The sequence below is a fragment of the Carcharhinus amblyrhynchos genome, chromosome 12, assembly GCF_965287045.1.
Source record: "Carcharhinus amblyrhynchos chromosome 12, sCarAmb.v2.hapA, whole genome shotgun sequence".
Classification (NCBI taxonomy): Eukaryota; Metazoa; Chordata; class Chondrichthyes; order Carcharhiniformes; family Carcharhinidae; genus Carcharhinus; species Carcharhinus amblyrhynchos.
Genome location: NC_137335.1, coordinates 85,265,063 through 85,292,515, shown reverse-complemented (window position 1 = coordinate 85,292,515; position 27,453 = coordinate 85,265,063). Strand labels below are relative to the sequence as shown.

Here is a 27,453-nt window from a genome sequence, read left to right as displayed (position 1 = left end):
ATGGGGAAGAGAGCAGAAACGAGAAACGAAGGAGACGGCACGGACCCACAAGCATCACCCAATCAGAGGCCCAACACTTGCTGCTTCTGCTGGTGCTGTTGCTGCAGCTGTTCATGGTAAGTCAATCCAACTCTCACACGCCCAACTGAACCTCCACTTCCAATCTGGCTGTACTGCACCCACAGGAATCTGTAGCTCTGCCTGGATGCCACATGGCGCCTGTCTCCAAGTATTTAAACTACCCCCTCGTGTCATGAATCGGGAGGGTGACTGGAAAATCCCTCCTTTATCTTCCCTTCATCAGATTTTTAATGGACCCAGTTGAGTGCCCTCTGTGGAAGTCAGCAGCCCTGCCGGACCCTGAACCTGCCCCAAACGTGGCCAGTGCTGAACCCCTCATCCATGCCTTTGTCACCTCCACACTCGGCTATTCCAGTGCTCTCCTAGCTGCTCTTCCACATTCTTCAACTGGAGGTCACCCAAAGTCTGGTGCCTGTGTCCTTTTCCCCTATCGTCCCTGTGCTTGCTGACTCACACCAGCCAAGCAACATATTGATTTTAAAATTCTCCTTCTCGTTTTCAAACCTCTCCCCCACACGAGGGCCTCACCCCTCCCTATCTCTGTAATCTCCTCCAACCCCACAAGCCTTGGAGATCTTTTGACCCTCTAATTCTGGCCTCGTGTACATTCCCAATTTTAATCGCTCCACCACTGGGGGCCTGAGCCTTTAGCTGCCTGGGCCGCAAGTTCTGGAATCCTCTCCCTAAACCCCTCCACCTCACTTTCCTCCTTTAAGAGATTCAGTAAAACCTATCTCTTTTCATCTGACCTAGTACTTCCTTATGTAACTTAATATTATACTTTATTTTGTAATGCAGCTGTGAAGTGTCTCAGGCTGTTTAATTGTGTCAAAAGGAGCTACGTAAATGTTGTTGATTGAACTCTTCCAATCAGTGTTGGCGTGAAGCAGAAAAGTAAATTAAGGAGCAGTACAGTGGCACGGTGGTTAGCATTGCTGTTTCACAGCTCCAGGGACCCAGGTTCAATTCCGGCCTCAGGTGACTGTCTGTGCGGAGTTTGCACATTCTCCCCACGTCTGCGTGGGTTTCCTATGGGTGCCGTGAATTCAATAAAAAAAATCTGGAATTAAGAATCTACTGATGACCATGGAACAATTGTCAGAAAAAAACCATCTGGTTCACTCATGTCCTTCAGGGAAGGAAATCTGCCGTCCTTATCAGGTCTGGCCTACATGTGACTCCAGAGCCGTGGCAACGTGGTTGACTTTCAACTGCCCTTGGGCAACTAGGGATGGGCAACAAATGCTGGCCAGCCAGTGACGCCCGTGTCCCACGAGTGAATTAAAGAAAAGATTAAGATCCTTATTAAATGCAGATAGTTGTTGCTGCTTTTTTCTCCCCAACTCCATTCACCCTCCATGTTCTCCTGCGCAATAGTGAAGTTCAACAGTGACTTGCGGACGAAGGCAAGAAAGGTAATTTCAATCAATATCTTGTCCTCTGTGTCAATGTCTCTTTTGTGCTGATGAAGGGTTTTCTCGTTCCAGTCTCTCTGCCCGGAAAGAAGAAAGAGAGGAGACGGCGGGAAGACCTACAGAAGAAACGAAGATGGAAACTACCGTGGAGACGATTGAATCTACTGAAGAGAGGTCAGTCCAATGTCTTCCATCATGTTTTTTAAAGTGATCCTCATTTTTGACTCAGAGCAGCCTGCAGCTGAACCCAAAGGATAGCCCTAGTTACTGTCCATCCAACCAATCCCTAATTGTCCACAAGCCTAATTAACTTACTCTTATTAATGGAAGACTTAACTCACCCACAGAAAATCCCCTGTGCACAATATTAATGAGTTGTTGGCCTGTTATACTTGCCGGCTTTCCCTAATTAACCCGCATTTGCTCAAGCGAATATTAATTTTGTCCCAAGTCATTGTTTTCTAGAAGCTTCCACACCGCCGAGGTTAAAGTGACTGTGGCCTGTAGTTGCTGGGCTTCCCTTTACGCTATCTCCTGAACAAAGGATCATAGGAATAAGAGCAGGAGTAGGCCACTCAGCCCCTGGAACCTGCTCCACCATTCAATGAGATCTTGGCTGATTTTCTACTTCAACACAATTTTCCTGCACTATCCCCATGTCCCTCTGATATTTTTAGTACCTAGAAAGCAATCAGTCTCTATCTGGAATGTACTCCGGAGCCCTCTGGGGCAGAGAATTCCAAAGATTCATCGCCCCCTGATTGAAGAAATTCCTCCTCAGTCCTAAATGGCCCATCTTTTATTCCGAGACTGTGTCCCCTGGTTCGAGACATCTATGATGTGGAGATGCTGGCGTTGGACTGAGGTAAAAACGGTAAGAAGTCTCACAATACCAGTTTGGTATAGGTCTCTATATGCCCTGTTTGTGAATAGAATTCCTACTCACCTGACAAAGGGGCAGCAAGCGTTCTGAAAGCTAGTGGCTTTTGCTACCAAAATAAACCTGTTGGATTTTAACCTGGTGTTGTGAGACATCTTACTGTCGAGACACCCAGCCAGGGAACAGGGATGCAATGTTGGCAATTCTCCAGTCACCTGGAACTGCACTACCCCCCACTCCTTTCTCCCTCACTCCCTTAACCACACTCCCCTCGCCCCCACTCCGTTCTCCCCCCAACTCCCTTCCTCCCCCACTCACTTCACAAACACTCCCCCCTCCCCCCCCACCCCCCAGTCTCTCCGGCACCTCCAAGTATTTCCATTTTCACTTCCTTCAGTATCCTCGCATGTACCTCACCCGGTCCTGGGACCTTATCAGTTTTAAGTACAGGCAGCCTAACCAATATGTCTTTCCGATCAATTTTAAACACTCCAAGTGTTCACTTTACCCCCTGTTTCACCAGGATCTGTACAGCATATTCAGCCTTGGTAAAGACCGATGCAAAGTATTTATTTAATACCTCAGCCGTGCCCTCTGCTTACATATGTAAATCCGCTTTTCGGTTCCTGATCAGCCCCAAGCCTTCGTTTATCATCAAGTTACTATTTATGTGCCTGTAGAAGACTTTTGGATTCCCTTTTATGTTGGCTGCCAGTCTCTTCTCATATTATTTCTTTGTTTCTCTTATTTGCTTTTTCGCTCCCCCTCTGAACCTTTTACATTCAGCCTGGTTCTTGGCTGTATCCCACTGACATCTTTTAAAAGACAACTTATTCCTTAACCCATTCCCTATATCCAGACAGCCCTGGTCTTGGTTGCTCTACCTTTCCTCTTTGTGAAAATACACTTTGGTCCCGACAGAACTATCTCTTCTTTAAAGGAGCTCCAGTTTCGTCTGGCAATCTTTGGTTCCAGTTTATCTTGGTGAGATGCATCCTAATCGCATTGAAGCTGGCAGGGAGACACTGAGCGGAATCATTCAGTCAGTGGGCTGTGAAGACAGGAATGTCAGATAGCTCCTGAGGGAGCAGCAGATGTGTCAGCATCTCGGTGTTTAAAAAATGACAAAAAGTGGATTCATTTCACTCACTGAGCACAGCTGCTTCCAGCTGTTAATGATTTCCCGGTGTTTTGTTACATAAGCTCACTGGAACAGAAAAAGAAATCCCCAAAAGGTTTACAAGAATCGTTTTTGAAAAGCATCCTCTCTCTGCGCACTTTCTCTCCCTTACTCTTGTCCTTCTGTTCCCCCTTATCTCTCCCCTCTCTCTCTTATTCACAGTCTCATTCTCTCCTGTCATTCTGTCACTCATCGCAGCTTCTCTCCCATCTGTTTTTAGTCCTTTATCTCTCAATTTTCTCCCTTATCAATCCCTAATCCTTTCCTCTCTCTTCCTTCCTCCACGACCACTCCTATTTTTTTGTCCTCTTATTCCATCCCTTCTCATGCGAGCAAGCATGAGAGTGTGGCGACTAGGGGATTTTCACAATGGCTTCATTGCAGTGTTAACGTAAACCTACTTGTGACACAGGGCGGCATGGTAGCAGAGTGGTCAGAACTACTGCTTCAGAGCTCCAGGGACCCAGGTTCAGTTCCCTGCTTGGGTCACTGTCTGTGTGGAGTTTGCATGTTCTCCCCATGTCTGCATGGGTTTCCCCCACGTGCTCCGGTCTCCTCCCACATTCTGAAAGACGTGCTGGTTAAGTGCACCGACCTGAACAGGCGCCAGGCTGTGGTGACTATGGGAATTTCACAGTAACTTCATTGCAGTGTTAATGTAAACCTTACTTGCGACTCACAAGTAATAAATAAACTTTGACCTTTAAAACCTCAGTGTTGCCTGAAGCTTAGTGGATTGAACTATGGCCTCTAAATCCAAAAGTTGAGGGTCCAAGCAGCAGAGACATGGTCATATAACCTATGCAGACATTCCAGTGCGGTACGGAGAGAGTGCTGCACTGGTGGGTGGTGCTGGCTTTGCGATAAATTAAACAAGGTCCCATTGGCCCTCTCAGACAGATATAAAAGCTTGCTCAACCACTATTCAAAGAGTCCTTCCAGTGTTCTGGGCAATATTTACCCCTCAGCTCATATAACTGCCAGATGTGGCAGTATCTTCAAAGCTTCAGGTCTACAATCGATCATTAGAAGCTTACCTGAAACGTGATTCACTCTTCACAAATGCTGCCAGACATGCTGAGTATTTCCAGTATTTGCAGTTTTTATTTCTGATTCCCAGCAAACTGTATTTTGTTTTTGTATCACCAACGCATGATTTGATGATATTCTTGTTTTCCATTTGCACTGTTAGCCCCGATGGTTCTGAGATGTGATAGGTTGCTTAATAAGTGCACTATTAAATATAAAAATCTTCTGTGGTAATGACTGAGAATTGAAGTGCGACTTGGTGGATCATTGATTTGTCAGGCCATTATTAATACGGTGGATCACTCACTCTCTCCGCACACAGTGCCAGACGCTTAACCCATATTTTACAGTCACTTGTTCTGATCCAGAATGTACTGCCTGGAATGTGGTTGGAAACAATCTCTTCCAAAGGGAATTAGAAATAGGGCTGAAGAGGAGAAATTTTTGGCGCTATGGGGAAGCGAACAAGGGACTAATTGGATCATGTTTTTAAAGGTCCAGCACAGCCTGAGTGGATTAAACAAAGCCAAATGCTCTCCCGCACTGTGTTCTTGCCACTTTTAGGGATTTCTATTCTGTTGGTCAGCATTTTATTTTTTATTGATTCAGGGGATGTGGGTGTTGCTGGCCAGTCCAGTATTTATTGCCCAGGAGAAGATGGTGGTGGGCCACTTTCTTGAATCCATGTGGTGTAGGCACACCCACAATGCTGTTAGGGAGGGAGTTCCAGGAATTTGACCCAGTGAAGGAATGGTGGTATATTTTCAAGTTAGGATGGTGAGTGGCCTGGAGGGGAACTCAAAATTTGGCCTCAAAATAAAGGGGAGCAGATTTAGGACTGAGTCGAGGAGGAACTTCTTCACACAAAGGATTGTGAATCTGTGGAATTCCCTGCCTAGTGAAGCAGTTGATGCTACCTCATTGAATGGTTTTAAGGCAAGGATAGATACATTTTTGAACAATAAAGGAATTAAGAGTTACGGTGAGCGGGCAGGTAAGTGGAGCTAAGTCCACAAAAAGGTCAATCATGATCTTATTGAATGGCGGAGCAGGCTCGAGAGACCAGATGGCCTACTCCTGCTCCTAGTTCTTATGTTCTTATGAACTTGCAAGTGGTAGCATTCCCATGTGTCTGCTTCCTTTGTCTTTCCATGTGACAGAGGTTGAAGGTGCTGTCAAAGGAGCCTTGATGAGTTCCTGCATTGCATCTTGTGTACCTCACTGTGTTGGTGGTGAAGGAAGTGAATGTTTAAGGTGGTGGATGGGGTGCCAATCAAGTGGGGTTGTTTTGCTTGATTGGCAATGGTGTTGAGCTTTTTGGCTGTTGTTGGGGTTGCACTCATCCAGGCAATTGGAAAATATTCCATTGCATTCCTAATTTATGCCTTGTGAACAGACTTTGGGGAGTGAGGAGGTGGGTTACTGGCTTCAGAATTCTGAGCTTCTGACATGCTCTTGTAGCCACAGAACTGGTTCAGTTCAATTTCTAGTCAACTGTAACCGCCAGGATGTTGGTAGCGGGGGATTCAGTTATGGTAATGTCATTGAATATCATGGGGAGATGGTTAAATTCTCTCTTGTTGGAGATGGTTATTCCTGGCTTCCATGTCGTGTAACTTGTACTCGTTAGAGTTTAGAAGAATGAGGGGAGATCTCATTGAGACGTATAAGATGATGAATGGGATGGATAGAATAGAGGTGGAGAGACTCTTCCCGCTCAGAAAGGACAGTAGGACTAGGGGGCACAGCCTCAAGATAAAGGGGGGGCGGTTTAGAACGGAGTTGAGGAGGAACTTCTTCACTCAAAGGGTGGTGAATCTCTGGAATTCTCTGCCCGTTGAAGTGGTGGAGGCTGCCTCGCTAAATGTATTTAAGACGCGGGTTGATGGGTTTTTGATAAGCGAGGGGATTAAGGGTTATGGGGAGAGGGCGGGAATGTGGAACTGAACCACGACAGATCAGCCATGATCTTATTGAATGGCGGGGCAGGCTCGAAGGGCTAGATGGCCTACTCCTGCTCCTATTTCTTATGTTCTTATGTTCTTATGTAACGGTTACTTACAAGGCAATGACCATTTACTTAACAGGCCAAGCCCAAATATTGTCCTGTCTTTCTGCATGCTGTTTTAGTATCTGAGGAGTTACAAATGTTACTGAACACTGTGTGTAATCATCAGCGAACACTCTAAATCCTGACATATTGTTGGATAGAAGGTTTATTTATGAAGCAGTTGTAAATGATTGGGTCTTTAGAACACTCCCTGAGGAACTCCTGCTGTGAAGTCCTGGCACTGAGATGACTGATCCTCCAAAAACCACAACCATCCTCCTTTATGCCAAGCATGACTCCAACCAGTGGAGAGTTTACCCCCTGATTCCCATTGACTCCAGTGTTGCTCAGGCTCCTTGATGCAATACTTGTTCAAATGCTGCCTTGATGCACAAGGCCTCACCACTGGGGTTCAACCCTTTTGTCCATGTTTGGACCAAGGCTGCAATGAAGTCAGCCAGCTTCTGGGAGGGGGCTAGGAGGTAGGGCCTAGGGGCAGGGCCTAGGGTCGGGGCCTAAGGTGCAGGGCCTAGAGGGTGAGGCCTAGGGGCAGGGCATAGGGGGCAGGGCCTGGTGGGGCAATTGGTGGGGGTGAGGGAGTCTCACTGCCACATTGCATAGGAATCTGTGGGGGACAGAGGGAGGGAGGCCAGTGATTGAGATGGGCCATCAAAGTAGGGGGAGGGGTCAGCCTGCTGAGTGGGGCCGGGGATGCCGGGGGTGTGAGTTGTCGGGACTTCTTGGAGCGGGGTGAGGTAAGGGAACTGTGGGGGTGGGGTGGAAGCTGGGCAGGGGGCCAGTGATCGGGCAGCGGGGGCTGGAGGGCCAGCTTTGCAGGGGTCATTGAGCTGGCTAGCAATCGGGAGGCCAGCAATGCAGGCCCATTGTCCATGCACCAATCTCAGTGCTAGCAGATCGCCACACGCGCAGTGGCTCACTCAGCGCTATGCTGCTGGTCTCTCCATTGGGGATAGGCCCTGTCCACAGAATTCTGGAGTGAATCACACTAGTGCACTCTGCATTTTGAATCTCCTGCTGAGAAAACCAGCTTGATTTACTCCAGTTATCACACAAATTCGATACTTAGAATTGTTTGGGGAGAATATCGACCTGCGCCTTCACCCTGAGCCTGCATGGGTTTCCTGTAGGTTCTCCGGTTTTCTCCCGTGGTCCAAAGATGTGCTGATTAGATGGATTGGTCATGCTAAATTGTCCCTTACTGTCCCAAGATATGTAGATTCGGGGGATTGGCAGGATAAATACAGGATTGGGAGCTGGGTGGGATTGTTGTTGCAGTAAGCTCGATGGGCCAAATGGCCTCCTTCTGCACTGTGGGGATTCTATGGATGCTATGAAATTGACTGGAAGTTTCCGTTGCCCTCAATGTAATTACAGGTCAGTTCATGGGCAGCGAGGGCTGGTCACCATCTTGTCTTTTCATTTTCTCATCAAGAGTGGGGTGAATGGGGGATTGGAGCATTGACTGTGTGAGTTACCGGGAGTTCAGCTGAGAGTTTGCGGTGGCTTTGGTTTGGAGATTTCAGACCTAATGCTCTGTTTTCTTCCAAAGCATTTGCTTTGTTAGCTTTCCTCTGAGGACTCTCGTGTCTTGTGGCCCATGGGGCAGTGCCATCTGCACCTCAGCAGATGGGGATTGTGTACTCTGCTGGGGGGACCTTCTCCGAGGAGGAAGAGCGGGGCTGAAGGGAGAGGAGGCCAGGCGTCCACGCGCAGTGTTGACAGGGAGAGCCTGTGGGAGGAGGGACGTAGGCACAATGGGTGCACAGCCAGCAAATTCCCAGATTCTGCCATATTCCCAATTGCCAAGACTGTAGCTCAGCTGGATGGTTGGCTGCTGAATGATAAAGGATATCCCTTGAAGAGGTGGCTCACAATGCCAATCCAGCACCCTGGCACAGAGGTGGAGGAGAGATACAATTGGTGTCACACCTCCACAAGGGTGGTGGTTGAGAGGACATCAGGGCTGCTGAAGATGAGGTTCTGTTGCCTGGCCCATTTCTGGGGGTGCCCTGCAAAACCTTCCAGAGCAATTGTCGATTATTATTGTAGTCCGCTGCATCTGCACAACCTGAGTATAGGGAAGCAGTCAAGGAAACTGAGGCAGCGCTTCGGAGGAAAACTCCACAGATGAATATGATGAGGAGGCCAGACAGGTACAGTGTGAGGGTGAAGAGGCAGAATTGAACCCTCAGTGAGGCAGGGAAATCAGGGAGACTTGGATTCAATGCTTCTTCAGCTAGGCTACCAAGGCTTGCCTTCCATTTCAGTTGCCTCCTTTGCACTCATTTTTGACAATACCCCAAAGCCACCTCCACAACATTTTAAATAAAACGTGCTGCCCTGCAGTCTATCAGAAGGCACTGGTGAGGCCTAGCTACACCTATGGAAAACATGAAGAGCATTAGAGTGCACAGGCACTCATCCGAAAAATGGGAAGCAGAGGGCTCATCATCATTGCCCTCTCACCAGGCATGCCCAATAGGTAGTGAGACCAAAGCTGATGCCAATTTTTGTAGTCTCTCCTGGACAACTCGCTGAGTCTCCTTACCAATCATTGGCAGTTTTCTGAGATCTGCCTCTGCTGAATGTGACTCCCTCACCATGCCCCCATGGACCCAGTGCCTACTGTGCCCCCATGGACCAAGTGCCCACTATGCCCGCATAGATGCAGTGCCCACCATGCCCCCATGGACTCAGCACTCACCACACCCCCATGGACCCAGTGCTCACTGTGTCCCCATGGACTCAGCACTCAACACGCCCCCATGGACCCAGTGCTCACCGTGTCCCCATGGACTCAGCACTCAACATGCCCCCATGGACCCAGTGCCCACCATGTCTCCATGGACCCAGCACCCATTGTGTCCCCTGGACCCAGCGCCCACCGTGCCCCCATGAACCCAGCACCTGCCGTGCCTCCATGGACCCAACTGTGCCCCCACAGCTGCCAGCAGCACTGCGCCAATGTCTGGTTGCCTTTCACTCTGATCTAATTGACTAGCCTCTGTGAAATTACATTCAGGTTCTAACTGCGGCTCGAAGTGGCATTTGTGGCCACTGCCAATCATGTTGGCACAGTGTGGGCAAAGTTCAGGCCAAAGAAACACAGGAAGTGCTTGGAGTAGGTGTGAATGACAGAATGATGAAAAGCTGTTCTTCAAATGCAAAACACGAATACAACTTTGAAACATGCATAGCGGGGATGGTGGGACTGATGAATGAGGAGAGATTGACTAGGTTAGAATCGTTTTCACTGGAGTTCAAACGAACGAGGGGGGATTCTTATAAAATCCTGATAGGACTAGACAGGATAGATACAGGGAGGATATTCCCAATGGTGGGGCAGTCCAGAACCAGGGGTCACAGTCTGAGGATTCAGGGTAGACCATTTAGTATGAAGATGAGGAGACGAGAGGGGATTAAGGGTTATGGGGAGAGGGCGGGAAAGTGGAACTGAGCCACGACAGATCAGCCATGATCTTATTGAATGGCGGGGCAGGCTCGAAGGGCTAGATGGCCTACTCCTGCTCCTATTTCTTATGTTCTTATGTTCTTCACCCAAAGGGTGGTGAGCCTGTGGAATTCATTACCATAGGAAGTAGTTGATGCCAAAATATTGAATGTATTCAAGAGGCGGCTGGATATAGCACTTGGGGTGAGTGGGATCAAAGGCTATGGGGAGAAAGCAGGATTAGGCTATTGAGTTGGATGATGAGCCATGATTGTGATGAATGATGGAGCAGGCTTGAAGGGACGAATGGCCTCTTCCTCTTCCTATCTCCTATGTTCCTACGTTTCCATGTAAAAGGAAAAAAAAATGGGGTCGGAGATTAGGGTTTGGAACTGTTAAGTTGAGTTCAAAAGACTGTCACATGCCAAGTAAAAAGATGAGGTGCTGTTCAGTGAGCTAACGTTGAGCTGTGCAGGAGGCCGAGGTCAGAGTGGGGGAAGGTGAAGAATTAAAATGGCAGCTTGCTGACTGAATGGAGGTGTTCCACAAAGTGCTAACCCAATCCGTTCAGTATAGAGGAGCTCTGTGTTCACTGTGAGCAGCAAATCCAGTCAACTGAAAACAGTACATGTAAATCTCTGTTTCACCCGTTAAAATATCTGGGGCATTGCAAACTGAAGAGAAAAAGGGTAAAAGGGAAGATGTTGCACCTTATGCACTTGTCTGGAAAGCTGCCGTGCAAATGTGTTCCTTAGTGGTAATAACACTGGTCTAAGAATTCAGAGGCCCAGGCTAGATCTGTGAGGATATGTGTTCAAATTCCCTCATAACAGCTCATGGAATTTAAATTGAATTAATAAAAATAAATCTGGAATGTAAAGCTGGCTGTGATTATGAAATGATCATAGAATCATAGAATCCCTACAAGTGCAGAAGGCCATTCGGCCCATCGAGTTGCACTGACCACAATCCTACCCAGCCCCTATCTCCATAACCCCATATATTTACCCTGCTAGCGCCCCCCCCACCCCCCTGACACTAAGTGGCAATTTAACATGGACATTCAAACTAACCCAAACATCTTTGGATCAGCAATTGGCATAAAAACCATCTGGTTCACTAATGCCCGTTCAGGGAAGGAAATCTGCCATCCTTACCTGGTCTGGCCGACATGTGACTCTAGACCCACAGCAATGTGATTGACTTTAAATGCCCTGTAAAATCAAGGACAATTAGGGGTGGATAATATATGTGGAGAAAGTTAGTATATGAAACAAAGTCTCCCCATCCATTCCGTTAATAAGGTGGTTAGATCATTTATTTGGAATGGCTTCATATTCTGTTTATGCACCAATACCAGAGATTACAGGCTCAAACCCTGCCGCGCAAATTGTAAAACCAAATTCAATAAACCTACGATGGTTCCAAATCAAATTGGATGTCACAAAAATCACACTTAATTCCTTCAGGTCGGGGAGTCTGCTGCCACAACCCAACCATATACAACATACACAACCATGCACAATACCATGTTAATTCTTAGTGCGAACTGGCCAAACAATCCTTTCCATTGTGTTAACGATCGCTGCGCAGAAGGCCCACCAGCCTTCCAAGGCAATGAGGCACAGCCAAGCCCGCCAATGATGGCTACATCCCAGGAGGAAATAAGGTATAAACACAGAGGCATTACTTCACCTGTTATTAGAATCTTACAGCACGGGGGGGAAACCATTCTGCCGATTGTTGTGGGGCTTGAATCAATAGGCCACACTGCTTAAAGAGCCACAGTGAGCCAGGTGGGTCTCCCGGAATTTGAGTTTCATGGTCACTTTTACTGTAACAAATTTTTAATTCCAGATTTTTAATGAAACTGAATGCAAATTCTCAATCTGCTACAGTGAAATTTAGAATCATAGAATCCTACAGTCCAGCAGGAGGCCATTCGGCCCAGCGAGTCTGCACTGACCACAATCCCACCTTGCCCTCTCCCCATAACCCATGCACTGACCCAGCTAGTCCTCCTGACACGTAGGGACAATTTAGCATGGCCAATCTACCTACCCCACACATCTTTGGACTGTGAAAGGAAACCCACGCAGACATGGGGAGAATGTGCAGACTCCACACAGACAGTGACCCAAGCCGAGAATCGAACCCGAGACCCTAGCACTGTGAGGCAACAGTGCTAATCACTGTGCCATGAAGCCATGTCCTCGGATTATTGATCGAGTAACATAATCACAACACTACCATTGCTCATTTAAATACACAAGATTGCAACTTACAATGATTAGATGGGAGTACCAAATGATTTAATCAAATATTTGGGGAACATAATGTCTTCAGAGTTCCTTGGGAGAATGAAAATGGCTTAGCTAGAGAAAGAATCCAACAATAATGGAGTGTAATATGGAGTATAGATCAGACAACAGGTGAAAATCTAAGCGAACCCCTTCAGTTAATGAAATGTATTAAGTACCATCAACAACAGTAACTACCTCGGGGTCCTTGTGCATGAGTCGCAAAAACCCAGCTTGCAGGTGCAGCAGGTGGTCAGGAAGGCGAATGGGATGCTGGCCTTCATAGCGAGGGGGATTGAATATAAAAGTAGGGAGGTCTTGCTGCAGCTGTATAGGGCATTGGTGAGGCCACAGCTGGAGTACTGTGTGCAGTTTTGGGCGCCGTACTTACGCAAGGATATTTTGGCCTTGGAGGGAGTGCAGAGGAGGTTTACTAGGCTGATGCCGGAGTTGAGGGGGTTGAGCTATGAGGAGAGGCTGAATAAATTAGGCTTGTACTCGTTAGAGTTTAGAAGAATGAGGGGAGATCTCATTGAGACGTATAAGATGATGAATGGGATGGATAGGATAGAGGTGGAGAGACTCTTCCCGCTCAGAAAGGATAGTAGGACTAGGGGGCACAGCTTCAAGATAAAGCGGGGGGACGGTTTAGAACGGAGTTGAGGAGGAACTTCTTCACTCAAAGGGTGGTGAATCTCTGGAATTCTCTGCCCGTTGAAGTGGTAGAGGCTACCTCGCTAAATATTTTTACGACGCGGGTTGATAGGTTTTTGATAAGAGAGGGGATTAAGGGTTATGGGGAGAGGGCGGGAATGTGGAACTGAGCCACGACAGATCAGCCATGATCTTATTGAATGGCGGAGCAGGCTCGAAGGGCTAGATGGCCTACTCCTGCTCCTATTTCTTATGTTCTTATGTTCTTAGAGGACCCCTAACCTCGTCAAACCTCCCCAGGTCCTTTACAGGAGCATCAGCAAATACAATTGGAAACTGAGGCACAATAGGAGGTATTTAGGACAGATGGTCCAAGAGTGAAGTTCTGAGGAAAATCTTCAAGGAGGAGTAAGAGGTGAGGATGTTTCAGGAGGGCTTGCTGCATTATTAGTCTAGTGACATTACCAGCAAGTCACTGTGTCTTCCCCCGTAGTGGAAGGATAAGCATTTAAACTGGGTGTCGCTGGGCCGCCGGCCATTGTAAGTCAGTGAGTGGGGGGATAGGGGCAGGTAAAAGAGACTTGGTGAGAATCAGGGACACAGCCAGCAGATTTTGGATGGCCTTCAGGTTTTGGGGGATGGGAGATAGATGATCAGCCTGGAGAGAATTGGAATTGTCAAAGTGACAAAGGCCTGGCTGACAGAATGGGCAGTGGATAGACTGAGGCAGGGGTAGATTTGGGTGGTCTTAGGATGACCAAATGGATTTGTACATGGTCTGTGGAATGAATTACTGTGTGTGGTCTGTGTTTTCTAATACTGGCCTGTTCTACTTTATTAATCATGACCCCAATAGAAAAGGTAAGCTGTCTGGTAATAGAAGAGCAAAGTTTCTGACTCCTGGGTCATGGAGTGAGTGCCAGGAGGAAATACATGAGCGTTCGATAGATGCTGCTGATATACGGCAAGTAACTGAGCAGAGAATGGAAAGGGCTTTGCATTCTGTTGAGTACGTCCTTCTGTTAACTAGTTAAAGTGACTCAGTGATCCACATTGCTGTCCAGTCCAGCAGAAACACTTTTATGAGGACATTTATGAGGATATTTACTGCTTTTGGCAAAGTTGAGATCTTTCAGCTGTGTTTATTTTCCAGACTTTCAGAGTTTCACATTTTTATCCCCCTCCCTCCCAACCCCCTGCTCCCACTGAAATATTTGGTTTTCCTCAACCGCGGTCATCACTCCGTAAACATCTCTCAGTGTTGCTGTCCATTGTTAACCCTGAATGGTCGGGGCATGAAGTCCCCTATAAAAGGGCATGTTTGCATGTTTGAAGGGGTTTTTCCTACTCGCTGATGTCCCAATGAGCTTCATGAAGTATCTTTTTGAAGTGTAGAGACTGATGGAATATAGGAAATTCAACAATCAACTCGCTGACAGTAAACTCCTATAAATGAGATAATGGCTGGATAATCTGTTTTGTAGATATTGGTTGAGGGATAAATATTAGTCCAAGTCACTGAGGAAGAACTTTGCTGTTCTCAGGCATTTTATGAAGAAAGATTATGTAAAGTTTTGGTGACAACCCCACTTTGGTCAACGTTTGTGGTGACATTGTACAAAGACACAGTTGCATTATTGTTAAAAGTAACTTCATTACATTCCTTAAAAACGCCCAATTGCTCATCATGTCGAAGCGTAGTCACTCTTACAAAGAAACTAGAAGCAAGAGTGGGCCATTTGACCCTTTGAGCCTGCTCTGCCATTCATTTTAATCATGGCTGATCATCAAATTCATTATTCTGATCCCCCCTTCCTCCCATATCTCTTGATCGCTTTAGCCCCAAGAGCTATCTCTAATTCCTTCTTGTAATCAGAGAACGTCTTGACCTCAACTACTTTCTGTGGCAGTGAATTCCACACATTCACCACCTTCTGGGTGAAGAAATTCCTCCTCACCTTAGTTCAGAAAGGTTTACCCCCTTATCCTCAAACCATGATCCCCCTAGTTCTGGATTCCTCCACCAATGGGAACATTGTTTCTGGATCTACCCTGTCTAACCCTGTTAGAATTTTATAAGTTTCTATGAGATCCCCTCTCACTCTTCTAAACTCCAGTGAATATAGTTCTAACCAAATTAGTCTCTCCTCATATGACAGACCTGCCATCCCAGGAATCAGCCTGGTAAACCTTTATTATACTTCCTCTATAACAAGGACAGCTGAACACGGCAGTCATTTTGGTTCCACACACAGAACGTATGATTGGTTAAACACATCATGTGGCAAGAAGGGACAGAGGCTAAGACACTCAGATCACTCTGTGCTCTTCATATAGTGAACTCTTTGACAAGTAACTGAGCAATCAAAGAGAACTCAGTTTAGCATCGCTTCTGAAAAACAGAACTCCCAACTCTGCAGAAAGCCCAGAGTGCAATACTGAATTGTCGGCCTAGATTGTTTTATTCAGTGCCTGCAGTGGTAAAAGCACTTCAGTCTGAAAGGGAGAATCTTCACAAACACATTTACACAAACACATCAGCTCTGATGGTTTCGTGGTTCTGTTTTTGGACTAATAATCCCAAGAACTGAGAGTCCCAGGGATACACATAAATTAATCTTTGAGAGTGGCAGGACAAGTTGAGAAGACATTAAAAATAGAATATTGGGTCCTTGGCTTTAATAATAGAGGATGAGAGGTGCATTGGCCATGCTATATTTTCCCTCAGTGTACCCAAACAGGCACAGAAGTGTGACGACTGGGGGATTTTCACAGTAAATTCATTGCAGTGTGAACGTAAGCCTACTTGTGACTAATAAATAAACTGTACTTTAAGACAATCACCATCCTGACTTGGAAATATATCGCTGTTCCTTCATTACTGCTGGGTCAACATCCTGGAACTCACTCTCCAAGTGCCTACACCAAGTGGACTGCAGAGGTTCAAGAAGGCAGCTCACCACCACCTTCTCAAGGGCAATAAATATTGTCCAAGACAGCAACACTCACATCCTGTGAAATAATTTAAAAATTAATTTGTTGTTTGCTCATTCTTTCCTTGAGCAAATGCATTTTGTAATCCACAAATACGAGCCCTGAAACCAGCAGGCTTTGAAAGATTAGAACTAATGATTCTCCAGTTTCCTTTCCTACACGTGCTCGTGCCTGGGTATTTGTTTAGTTTTAAATCTCTTCCTTTATATATTGATCTCCAAATACCTTCCCTGAAAATAATCTCGAGAATGAGTTTGTTTCCTGCCCCATAGTTGAACAAAATATTCGTTTAGCATTTTTGTCACATGCTTGTCTTCCATTATTCTCCGTTGAATGGCGTATCATAGGGATGTCATTCAGTCCATCAGGTCTCTGCTGGATATTTGAAAGAGCTGTTCAATTAATCCCAATTCTGTTGCTGTTTCCTCTGGCCTGATAGACTTGTCCTCTTCAAAAATATATCCTTTGTCTTTTAAAGTTACTATTGAATCTATTGAATCCTATTCAGGTCCATGAAACAAATTCCTCCACATTTCCCCTGTTTTACAGCTAAACCCCACTTTAAACTGTCCTAAATACTCTTGGAAAGTGCTGTTGGCTTAAAAAAGCTGATCCTGCTGCCAGCCAACACATCCTTCTGGATTCGTGCTGAAGACTCTCTGTATGTCCAGGCCCAGACCTGACAGAGGAAAGGCCCGCAGCCACTCACATGCTACTTCTCCCTGGAAGATAATAATTTATTCATTTGTGGGACATGGGCATCAGTGGCTGGCCAACATTTAATCCCCATCCTAATTGCCCAAGGACAATTGAGAGTCAACCACATTGCTGTGGCTCTGGAGTCACATGTCAGCCAGACCAGGTAAGAATGGCAAATTTCCTTCCCGAAAGGACATTAGAGAACCAGATGAGTTTTTCTGACAATCAAAAATGGTTTCTCGGTCATCACTGGATTCTTAATTCTAGATATTTTTTATTGAATTCAAATTCCACATCTGCCGTGGTGGGATTTGAACCCGGGTGCCCAGAACATTAGCTGAGTTTCTGGATTAATAGTTTGGTAATAATACCACTAGGCCACCGCCTCCCCAATATCATGTTTAAATTGCCAACTGGGGCCAAAAATCTTTCATTGCAATGGCACCTCCTGCTATTATAAACATTCAACTCTTCAATTTAAGTCGTTTTACTTTAAGGAGTAGTTTCTATGAATGCATTTACAACTTAAAATGAAGTATTCCTGGATCTTAATTATCTGTCCTCTGGTTCTGTGAAAACTTATGGCGATTGACCCTATCAAAACTCTTCAGAATTTTCAATGTTAAATTTCCTGCTCCAAAGGGAACTATCCCAGCCTCTCCAATCTCTCTCCATAACTGCTTCTCATCCTGGTAAATCTCCTCTGCATCCTCTGTGAAACATTCAAATAATTTCTCTACTCTTTCTGAAATTGACTCCCAGTTGGATTTTCTGAAATCAATGTAAGTTCTGCCGACTTCAGAAAATAATCCGGTCAGTTAGATGTTAAACTGAGAAGAGCATGGTGGCACAGTGGTTCGCACTGCTGCCTCAGAGCACCAATGAATTGGGTTCAATTCCGGCTTCGAGTCACTGTCTGTGTGGAGTTTGCACATTCTCCCCGTGTCTGCGTGGGTTTCCTCTGGGTGCTCCAGTTTCCTCCCAAATTCCAAAGGTGTGCAGGTTAGGTTGATTGGCCATGCTAAATTGACCCTAATGTCAGGGGATAAGCAAGGTAAATATGTGAGGTTACAGGAATAGGACATGGGTGGAATTGTGGTCAGTGCAGACTCGATGGGCCAAATGACCTTTTTCCGCACAGTAGAGATTCCAGGATTCCTCTTCCATTTTATACATTCTTTTGAAAGAGAGATTGGACCCAAAGTTTGGACAAGAGCGCTTGAGTGTAACAAACAGACACAGTGGACAGAGCATTAATGTAGGCACAATAAATAGAATCTGTTCCAAAGTCTGATTGCAGTGCTTCTCCACTCTCTGTATCACCCATAGAGCCATCGAGTCTTAGAGATTTACAGCATGGAAACAGACCCCTCGGTCCTACTTGGTCACGCCACCCTTTTTGTCAAACCCCTAGGTTAGTCCCAATTGTCCGCATTTGGCCCTCTATACCCCTGTTGCCCATGTAACTGTCTAAATGCTTTTTAAAATACAAAACTGTGCCCGCCTCTATTACTGGCAGCTTGATCCAGACACTCACCACCCTCTGTGTGAAAAAAATTTCCTCTCTGGACACATCTGTATCTCTCCCCTCTCACCTTAAACCTATGTCTTCTAGTTGTAGACTCCCCTACCTTTGGGAAAAGATATTGACTCTCCAGCTGATCTGTGCCCCTCATTATTTTATAGACATATTCTGTATTTTATAGTCTGAATCACCCCATCTGTAATTCACAGACAGCAGCCCAGTTTATACTGAGTAACGAAATAATTGTATGTCAGCCGTGGCTCACCGTACTCACCTCTGAAGCAACCTTCAGGGTTCATGTCCCAGTCTAGCACAAAAGTCAAGGCTGACTCTTCAGTGCAGTACTGAAAATGAATCACACGCACGGCGACGTGGTCTTCTCAGATGAGACATTAAACCGAGGCCCTGTCTGCCCAGGTGGATGTAAAAGATCCCATGGCAATATTTCAAGGACATGCAGGGGATTTATCCCTGGTGTTCTGACCAATATTTGTTACTCAACCAGTATCACAACAGAGAAAAGATTATCTGGTCATTATAACATTGCCATTTGTGGGAGCTTGCTGTGTGTAAGTTAGCCGCTGGGTTTCCAACGTCGCCACAGTGAGCACACTTCAAGAAATACCTCATTAGTTGTGAAATACTTTGAGATGTCCGATGTACAAAGGACAACATAGATGCAAAACTTCCTCTCGCTTTGAAAGGAATGGTGTTTTTGGAGTGACAGTTGATGAAATTGCCGCCAGGATCTTGCAGTGTATGGGCGAGTCTCAGAATGTGTTGTCAAACATGTTTTGCTTGGAATGACAAAGATGTTTACGCAATAATACTTACCAGAGGTGACTGTTGTGTCAGACAGTTCAGGATCTCCCTCTGACATAGAACTGGCTGGCATTGTTTGAGTTTCAGTACTCAGAATCCACGTGTGATTTGACCAGGAAAGAAATGTTATCCTGCAGGGGAAGTAAGTTAGTTACTGTTCATGAGGCTCACTATTTCTCTTTCATTGACCCAAAAGCCCCAGACTAACACTCCTACAGCTGAGGGATAACAAGCAGCAATGAGGAGCATATCTGAAACCACACTCCTCACCCAAGTCAAAGAGAAAGAAAGACTTTCATTTTTATAGAACCTTTCATGACCTCAGAAGGTGCCAAAGTACTTTAAGCCAATGAAGTGCTTTAGAAGTGTAGTCACCAATGGAAACACAATGGCCAATTGACATACAGCAAGGTCCCACAAACAGCAATAAGATAAATGACCAGATAATGTTTGTGTAATAACTTTAAAGGTGACTTATGAACGCTTTATTATCAACAGTATTTATATGTGCATAAGTGAGGGTCTACAGTCCTGCAATACACATCCACTTTCTCCTTCCTGGCTCCAACTGAGATTCCGTCTCAATCCGGGGAGGATATGCAAGATACTCAGATATCCAAACCATCACTTTCCAGCTTTGCAGTGTCAGATAGGATTTTCTGATAATCAACAATGGTTTCATGGTCATCACAGTATGGAGATGCTGATGTTGGACTGGGATGGGCACAGTAAGAAATCTCACAACACCAGGTTAAAGTCCAACAGGTTTATTTGGAATCACGAGCTTTCAGAGTGAGTCACTCACTTGATGAAGGAGTAGCGCTCTGAAAGCTCATGCTGTCAAATAAACATGTTAGACTTTAACCTGGTTTGTGAGACTTTTTCATGGTCATCAGCAGATTCTTAATTACAGAATTTTTTTTATTGAATTCAAATTCCACCACCTGCAGTGGAGGGATTCGAACCCGGATCCCCAGAACATTAATTGGGCTTTTGCATTAATACCACTAGGCCATTGCCTCCCCTGTAATGTATAAGGACATTAACAGACAAAAAATAAATTGCTTTTAAAAAAAAACCCCAGGACAATTTGAGGAAAAGTAAATAGGGAAGATTGTTTTTCACGAGCAGATTGAGGTGACTGCACTTCCAGTTAAAGTGATTTTGCTTCACTGGGGAGAGTGGGTCCCTTGTGCTCCTTGGCAGATGAGATCTTTGAACTTTTTCCACTTTCCAGTGTGTTTCTGTCAGTTGAGCTGAGTTCCCCTTTGGGGAATTGAGCTTCTAACAGTGGCAGTGTTGTGGAGCTATGCGGCTGTTTATAGACTTGTTTGTGTGATGTACCTGGGCACATCCCATCGTTGTTTTTTGCTTGTCCACGTATCCATTACAAAAACAAGCATGTCACTCAATAAACAGGCGAGCCAACCTGGCCAATCACAGCAATCCCACAGCGAGAGTAACAGAGCTGACATAAAAAGAGAAAAGTGAAGCAAATCCGTCAGTGCTTGGGGGACAGAGAGACAGGGTAACAATTCAGGTGGTGATCCATTGCCGGGACTGAAAGAGAAATGGAGACAAATGGCGTTAAGAAAGGGACAAAAAAGAAGAAGACAAAGGATATCAACAGGTAAAAGTCCCATAGCTGAATCCTTCTGCTGTCCTTGAGATCTTGCGCATTGTTTACTAAACACTCAGATCTTAACTTCATAGGTTACCAGTTCAAGCAGTAATTTGAATGCTGAAACACATCACTTCCCTTGGCTATTGTGCCACCTGTCAGCTTTTGACTGTATCTGACTGAGTTTCACAGCTCACTCCCAATTGTTTGACAAGTAGGTAGCTGGATGGACTCACAGAGCTCAAGATAAAGTTTAAGTTTAAAGTTTATTTATTAGTGTCGCCAGTAGGCTTATATTAACACTGCAATGAAGTTCCTGTGAAAATCCAAGCTGATTCCCTCGAGGAGAGGTCCTTTCATTGTTTCAAAGTGGAGTATTTTTGTCATTTGTTGGTTCGGGCGAGTTTGGTGTTTGTTGTCCAGTCCTTGTTGCCCCCAGAAAGTGATAGTGAGCATTCTGCTTCAATTCCTGTAGCCCTGTGACGGTGCGGGTCCCTCCAATGGTGGTAGATAGGGGTGTGGTTCCAAGATATTGACAATGTACATGCAACTCAGGATGGGAATTTAAAGGAACTCTTAAAGGTTGTTCTCATGCTTTGTGGGAGTACAGGCCATGGGGCTGAGAGATAAGTCAATTTGATGAACTTTTATATAAGGTACAAACTATACCTTAAGCTCAGAGTGAAATGAATGGATTTGAAGTCAAGAGGCAATGACCAAATGAACTGCTCTGTCCCATAGAATCCATACAACGCAGAAGGAGGCCATTTGGTCCATCAACTCTGCACCAACTCTCTGAAAAAGCATCGTATCCATTTCACCTTCCCACCTTATCCCAGTAACCCTGCGCATTTAGCATGGCCAATCCACCTAACCTACACAATTTTGGACTGTGGGAGGAAACCGGAGCACCCAGACGAAACCCATGCAGACATGGGGGGAATGTTCAAATTCCATACAGACAGTGATCCAAGGCCAGAATCAAACCCTGGTGCTGTGAGGCAGCAGTGCTAACCACTGTGCTTCTTAAATGTTGCAGCAGTTACTCGTATCCAGACAAAGAGGGAGCATTTATTTTTCGTGCCTGACTTTACGTTGGACTTGGCTTTGAGGGGTGACAAGGGGATGTTTTTAAGTACTCAGTGTCTGCCTAATGTTGTAGTCAAGCTTTTGATGTGCCTGGTCCAAATTCAGCTTCTGATCAGTGCTGGCCACCCACTAGCACCACCCCACCCCTCCCCCAGGAACTAACTGTATGAATAGGTGGTGCCACTTGGAAGATTTTCTGTCTCCTGAATCTCAGCCATGTGAAATTAAATGAGCGTTTGTGTTGCATAATGATCAGAGGGAGAAATGTCCTGCTTTGTATTGAAATTGAAAGCAGCGTATGAAAAGCATGTTTGATTTTATTCTGAATAGAGAAACCTTTGATCATGATGGTGTGCGTCAGAACGAGCTTTCTGCTCAAAGGCTGAAGCAATATAGTATCTAAAAAGGAGTGATGGATAAACCCCTCACAATACACTAATTACTCTGATGTCAAATTGTGGGCAAAACCTTGGAATCTGTAATGAGATAAAATGCATGTGTATGGAGAAATGCATGGGTTAATTAAAGACAGATGATATGCACTTGTCAAATGAAAGCTGTATTTAACAAATCAAAATAGAAAGTGCTGGAAGTACTCAGCAGGCATGGCAGCAAACAGAGAGAGAAAAACTGAGTTAATGTTTCATCTCTATGACCTTTCATTGGAACTCTCATCAGTTGGTCATAGATATCAAACTCTCACCACAGACTTTTTTCCAGCACTTGCCATTTTTCTCTCAGATTTTCAGCATCTGCAGCATTTTGCTTTGGTCTAAGTTTGGCAAATGTCTTCAAAAGCTATTACCTGACTCCAAAGATGTGCAGGTTAGTTTGGATTGTTGGCAATGATAAATCGCACCTTAGTGTCCCAAGATATGTAGGTTAGATGGATTAGCCATGGTGAATGTGTGGGGTCTTGGGAATAGGGAGAGGGAGAGGGCTGGATAAGATAGTCAGAGTGTTGTTGCAGACTAAATGGGCTGAATGGCCTCCTTCAGCATTGTAGCAATTCCATGACTGAACAGGTAGGGAGTTACGGTTGGTGCTGTGAATATCGATTTCCAGAAGGCATTCAATAAAGTGCCTGATGAAAGGTTTCTGGATAGTATAAGATGGTAACAGCTTTGGGAAACATTGGTCAGGAGATCACAGCTGAAGAGTTAAGGTAAGTAATTGTTGCATCGACCCAAGAGGCCACACTGGAGCCATATCTGTTCTCTGTATCCATAGATAATCAGGACTTGAGCACAGGGCACACAATCTCAGTTTGTTGATGACAATAAGGTCATGCACAGGTTGGACAAACAGGTTTGCAAAAGACCTTTGGGAGATGTCAACAGGTTGGCAAAATGGGCAGCAAGATGGAAAAGTGTGAGGTAATCGACTTTGGGAAGGTAAACAAGAAGTGGGCGTGCATACTCAGCGGAACTCACTGCCAGGGAAAAGTGAACAGAGAGAATCAGGGGCGCAAAGGCAGAATTCCCCAAGGTTTCCACTGCAAGGATAGAGCCAGAGACAGCTGGATCATTGATGGAAACAGGAAGATATGGGAATGCAGAGAGGCTGTTGGACAGTTCTCACAAAGGGCCAGCACAGACATTTATGGGTCAAATGGCCTTTTTCTCTGCTCTCAATTTCTATAGTTTAACATGTAAGGAAAAGTTTCTTTTCTGACAGACTCTTTTTCTGGAATTTCCTTTCTGAATTGCTTAGATTGCTGGAGCTTTATCCTCAAGTGTTCTCAAATTAGGTTTCTGTTTAATTTCAGTAAAGGCAACTTAAGTTCAGTCTTTACACTGGTAAATGTTAGTATGAGTTTATTGATTTACCAAACCATCTGTTTCCTTTTATTAACTAGCAATCCTCTGCCCTCGTTGGAGGAAATCACGTCCTGGACTCAGGGTTTCGATAAGGTGATGAGGACTGAAGCGGGCAGGAATGTCTTCCGTGAGTTCTTGCGGACAGAGTACAGCGAGGAGAACATGCTCTTTTGGCTAGCGTGTGAAGACTTCAAAAAGGAAAAGAACATGAAGGTGGTTGCAGAAAGAGCAAGGACAATATATGAAGATTATATTTCAATACTGTCTCCAAGAGAGGTGAGAAAATTCCTGCAGGCAAACACAACACCCTCAGATAACATTAGAGATTGTTCTGTGTCCTTTCCTTCTGTAACAGATTGTATGTTGAAAGGAGAAGGTAAGTACTGTCAATGATTAATACCAGCAAAGATTAATACCATCAATAATTACTGATGTCAATTAGTAATGTTACTGAGTTATACTGTTAGTGATTAAGGTTTAGTATTGTCTGTAATGAGTTATATTAGTGAATAATTGATTGCATTGAGTACTCTCATTGGTTAGAAGTATAATAATTTGTTTTTGATCAACTTGTGATGACAACTAATTACTACAGTTACAGGTTAGTATTTAAGATTATATTGCCTGTGATTAATGCTCTCTATAATTTGTAATTTTGATCATGTTTAGTGTTTGTTCACATTATTGTCACAGATATGAGTATTACCTGTAAGTGATACTGACTGTTGTTAATGAAGAATATTGTTAGTGATACAAATATGAACAATTTAGCAATAATATCAATAATTGGGACCAGCCATGATTGGCACAGCCTCCAACTGTTAATGGCCAGGATCTCCACCCCGATTCCCTGCACTGACTGCCACCTTCTCTTTCCCCCTCTCCCAGGTTTTGCCTCTGCCAATGATAAGGAATAATCCATTGGCTGTAGATGCTATTCTATTTTTTATTTTAATTTTTAAATGTTTGTATTCATGAACTTCCATCTTTTAGAAGATAAAGATTAGATACATTGAGGCCAATTAAATCAGATCCCTTTAATTACAGTGCTTAAATTCTGCAGTCACAACCACAGTAAATGGACGATTTTGTTTTAAATTGGTGACTGATAGTACTGAGAATTAACAGGACACAATTGGCACCACAGCTCATTGTCAATAATGACCAGTAATATTGGCCATTGGCAATACTGACCACTGGTATTGGCCATTGACAATACTGACCAGTAGTATTGGCCATTGACAATACTGACCAGTAGTATTGGCCATTCACAATACTGACCACCTGCTCTGTCAGAATTCACAATAATACTGGGCACTGGCCATTCATTCTACTGACCACTCTCAACATTTACCACTCCTACTGACCTTGGTCTATTAGTAATAACCACTGATGGAGCAGCCATAATACTGACCAATGGGCATTCAAGGCATTGTCCATTCACTCCCACTGGTAGGAATACATTGAAATTAACCTTTCATCATACTGACCACTGGCAGCAGTGACCATTGCTATTGATAATGGGGACATTGAATAGTAACATCATTGACAATTGACATCACAGACATAATGACCATTAACGGCACTGGCCATTGGCCTTTGATAAGCATTAGTGAGGCTGACCATTGTGCTCTGGACAAGATTGAGGCCTTCCTGATTTGAATTTTATTATTGGATCTTTTTTAATAACTGGGCATTGTGTGAGGCCTGGGATAAAGCATGATTTGACCAGGTTTATCTCAGCCTCACTTCTCAGCAGTGAATCAAGATGTCTGCAGGGAAGCAATATGATACTGATGTTTTTATGATACAGATTTGACTATCAGTGTCCACTTTAAGCATGCATGATGCTCTTTAGGAGAGAGGCAGTTATGAGAATGGCGAGGAATGAGCTGAAATGAAGCATAAAGTTTATATCACCTCGATGCCGAATAGCTCTGTGGGAGATTGTGTAATAATTAAATGTGCACTTCAGTTATTTTCTTCTTTGTGCTGTTTGCAGGTGAGTCTTGACTCTCGTGTGCGAGAAATAGTGAACAGGAACTTGATGAATCCATGCCCTCTTATGTTTGAGGATGCTCAGCTCCAGATATACAGCCTAATGCACAGGGATTCCTTCCCTAGGTTCTTGAACTCTGAGATGTACAAGTCTCTCACTGAAAAACCTAAAACTTCCCCTGACACTAACCCTGAAGCTGAAAGCTAATCTTGGACCTCCCGAAAGCACAAAGATTGGGAATAGTGGAATTTGAACTCAGCTGCACACTCACATATGAAAGCATACACATACATACATGTACACTCTCATAGACACACATGCAAACATACATGCATCACCATTCACTAATATACACTCTTGCATGCATACATGAAAGCACATTTACCTTTGCATTTTCAAACACATATACTTACAGATGCTGACACCTGTGCATAAATTCACCATCACACTTGTGCATCGACCATCACACACAAGTGTGTAAATATTAATGACTAAAAAAAAAGCATTGTAAAACCCTGAAACTTGCTTCCTGGAGATCTCGGTTTAGTTTTACTCAGGGTGCAGCGACCAATGGAATTTCGAGCTCGCTTTTAAAAGAAATATATATATATATAGATTGGAATAAAAGATTTTTGCTTACTGCCTCAGTTACAAACGCAAAAAAAAGCCAAGAATGTTTGTTCCATTTGTAAAAAAAATAGATGTTTTGTCAGTTCTGCCAAGATGTTCCTGTAGCAGTGTCCTGCCAGGTTTGTTATTGGGAGAATAGGGTGTATAGTGTAGGTTTCTACAATGTCCCAATGGAGCAAAACATGGATAGAAGCGAGCGACTGAGCCGCTTGCCACAGGAGGGCGTCCAATGCCCCCCAGCGTGTCAGGTACTGAGTACTCGGCGGGACTGAGTGCAGGAGGCGACTGAACTCAGCATGCCAGTTCAACAGGGAATGTAAAGCTCTCTGGCACTCCCTGGGGCCGATCAGAGACCCAAACGTCTTTATTTCTTCGATAGCTGTCGGCAGGATTTCAATCAATTTTAATAAGCACAACATATTAAAATGCAGAATTGAGTTTGTGGCGGTGGGCTTCAGCCACAGTTATTCCAATCGTTTTCAGAAACAGCACCATATTTATTTGTCATGAAAGAGACAGCTATGTGTGTATATATATGTTAGTGAGTAAAAGCTCCGGAATCTCCGCTACCCAGCTGTATCTGTTACTAGGCGTCTTTCTGACTTCCCTCTATCCATCTCTCTAACACAGCCGCTAAACCATTCGTTTCAGAATGAATCTTGGTTGGATGTGGGCTGAGACACTCTTCCAAACTCACACTCCGGCAAAGCCTCCTGATATATGTACGTGAGGCTGATTTCCCCGGCGAAACGCAGAGTGGGGGTTAGTTTACACAGTGCAAACCCAAGTGATTGACAGCAGAGCGGTGGGCGGGGGGTGAGGAGGAGGGTGGGCTGGTGGGTGGATTCCAGGTATAATTAGCAAGAATATTTGCATTTATCGTCCGCACACTGCCCGAGATGTGTACTCTCATTATATACTTCTCGATTTTAAACGGGTTACCGATCATTGGGAGAAATGAGAGGCTGAATCGCTAGCGGGAATTTCTGGGCTTTTGTTTTTTTTTGTTTGCTTGTTCGTTTCTTAAAAAATCTGTATGTAATTTTCACACTTTATAATTAAAAAATGTTTCTAAATGAATACCATATAGATATCTATGTTGGGTAAAGTGTGCATGGGGGGCGGAGATGAATCTCTCTGTAGGAATCTCTCCTTTTTCCAGTTGCTAAATGCTGACAGATTGAGAAGGGAGT

The 27,453-nt window shown here is 44.7% G+C and overlaps 1 protein-coding gene across 1 annotated transcript; it reads left to right on the top strand.

The window, feature by feature from the left end:
• On the top strand, nucleotides 1-27,052 carry LOC145350656 (regulator of G-protein signaling 17-like). The gene is made up of 4 exons (XM_080199868.1): nucleotides 1-116; nucleotides 1,569-1,670; nucleotides 23,670-23,907; nucleotides 25,634-27,052. The coding sequence occupies exons 1-4, from the start codon at nucleotides 1-3 to the stop codon at nucleotides 25,835-25,837; spliced, it is 660 nt and encodes a 219-aa protein (XP_080055994.1). The 3' UTR covers nucleotides 25,838-27,052.
• The last annotated feature ends 401 nt before the right edge of the window (nucleotides 27,053-27,453 follow it).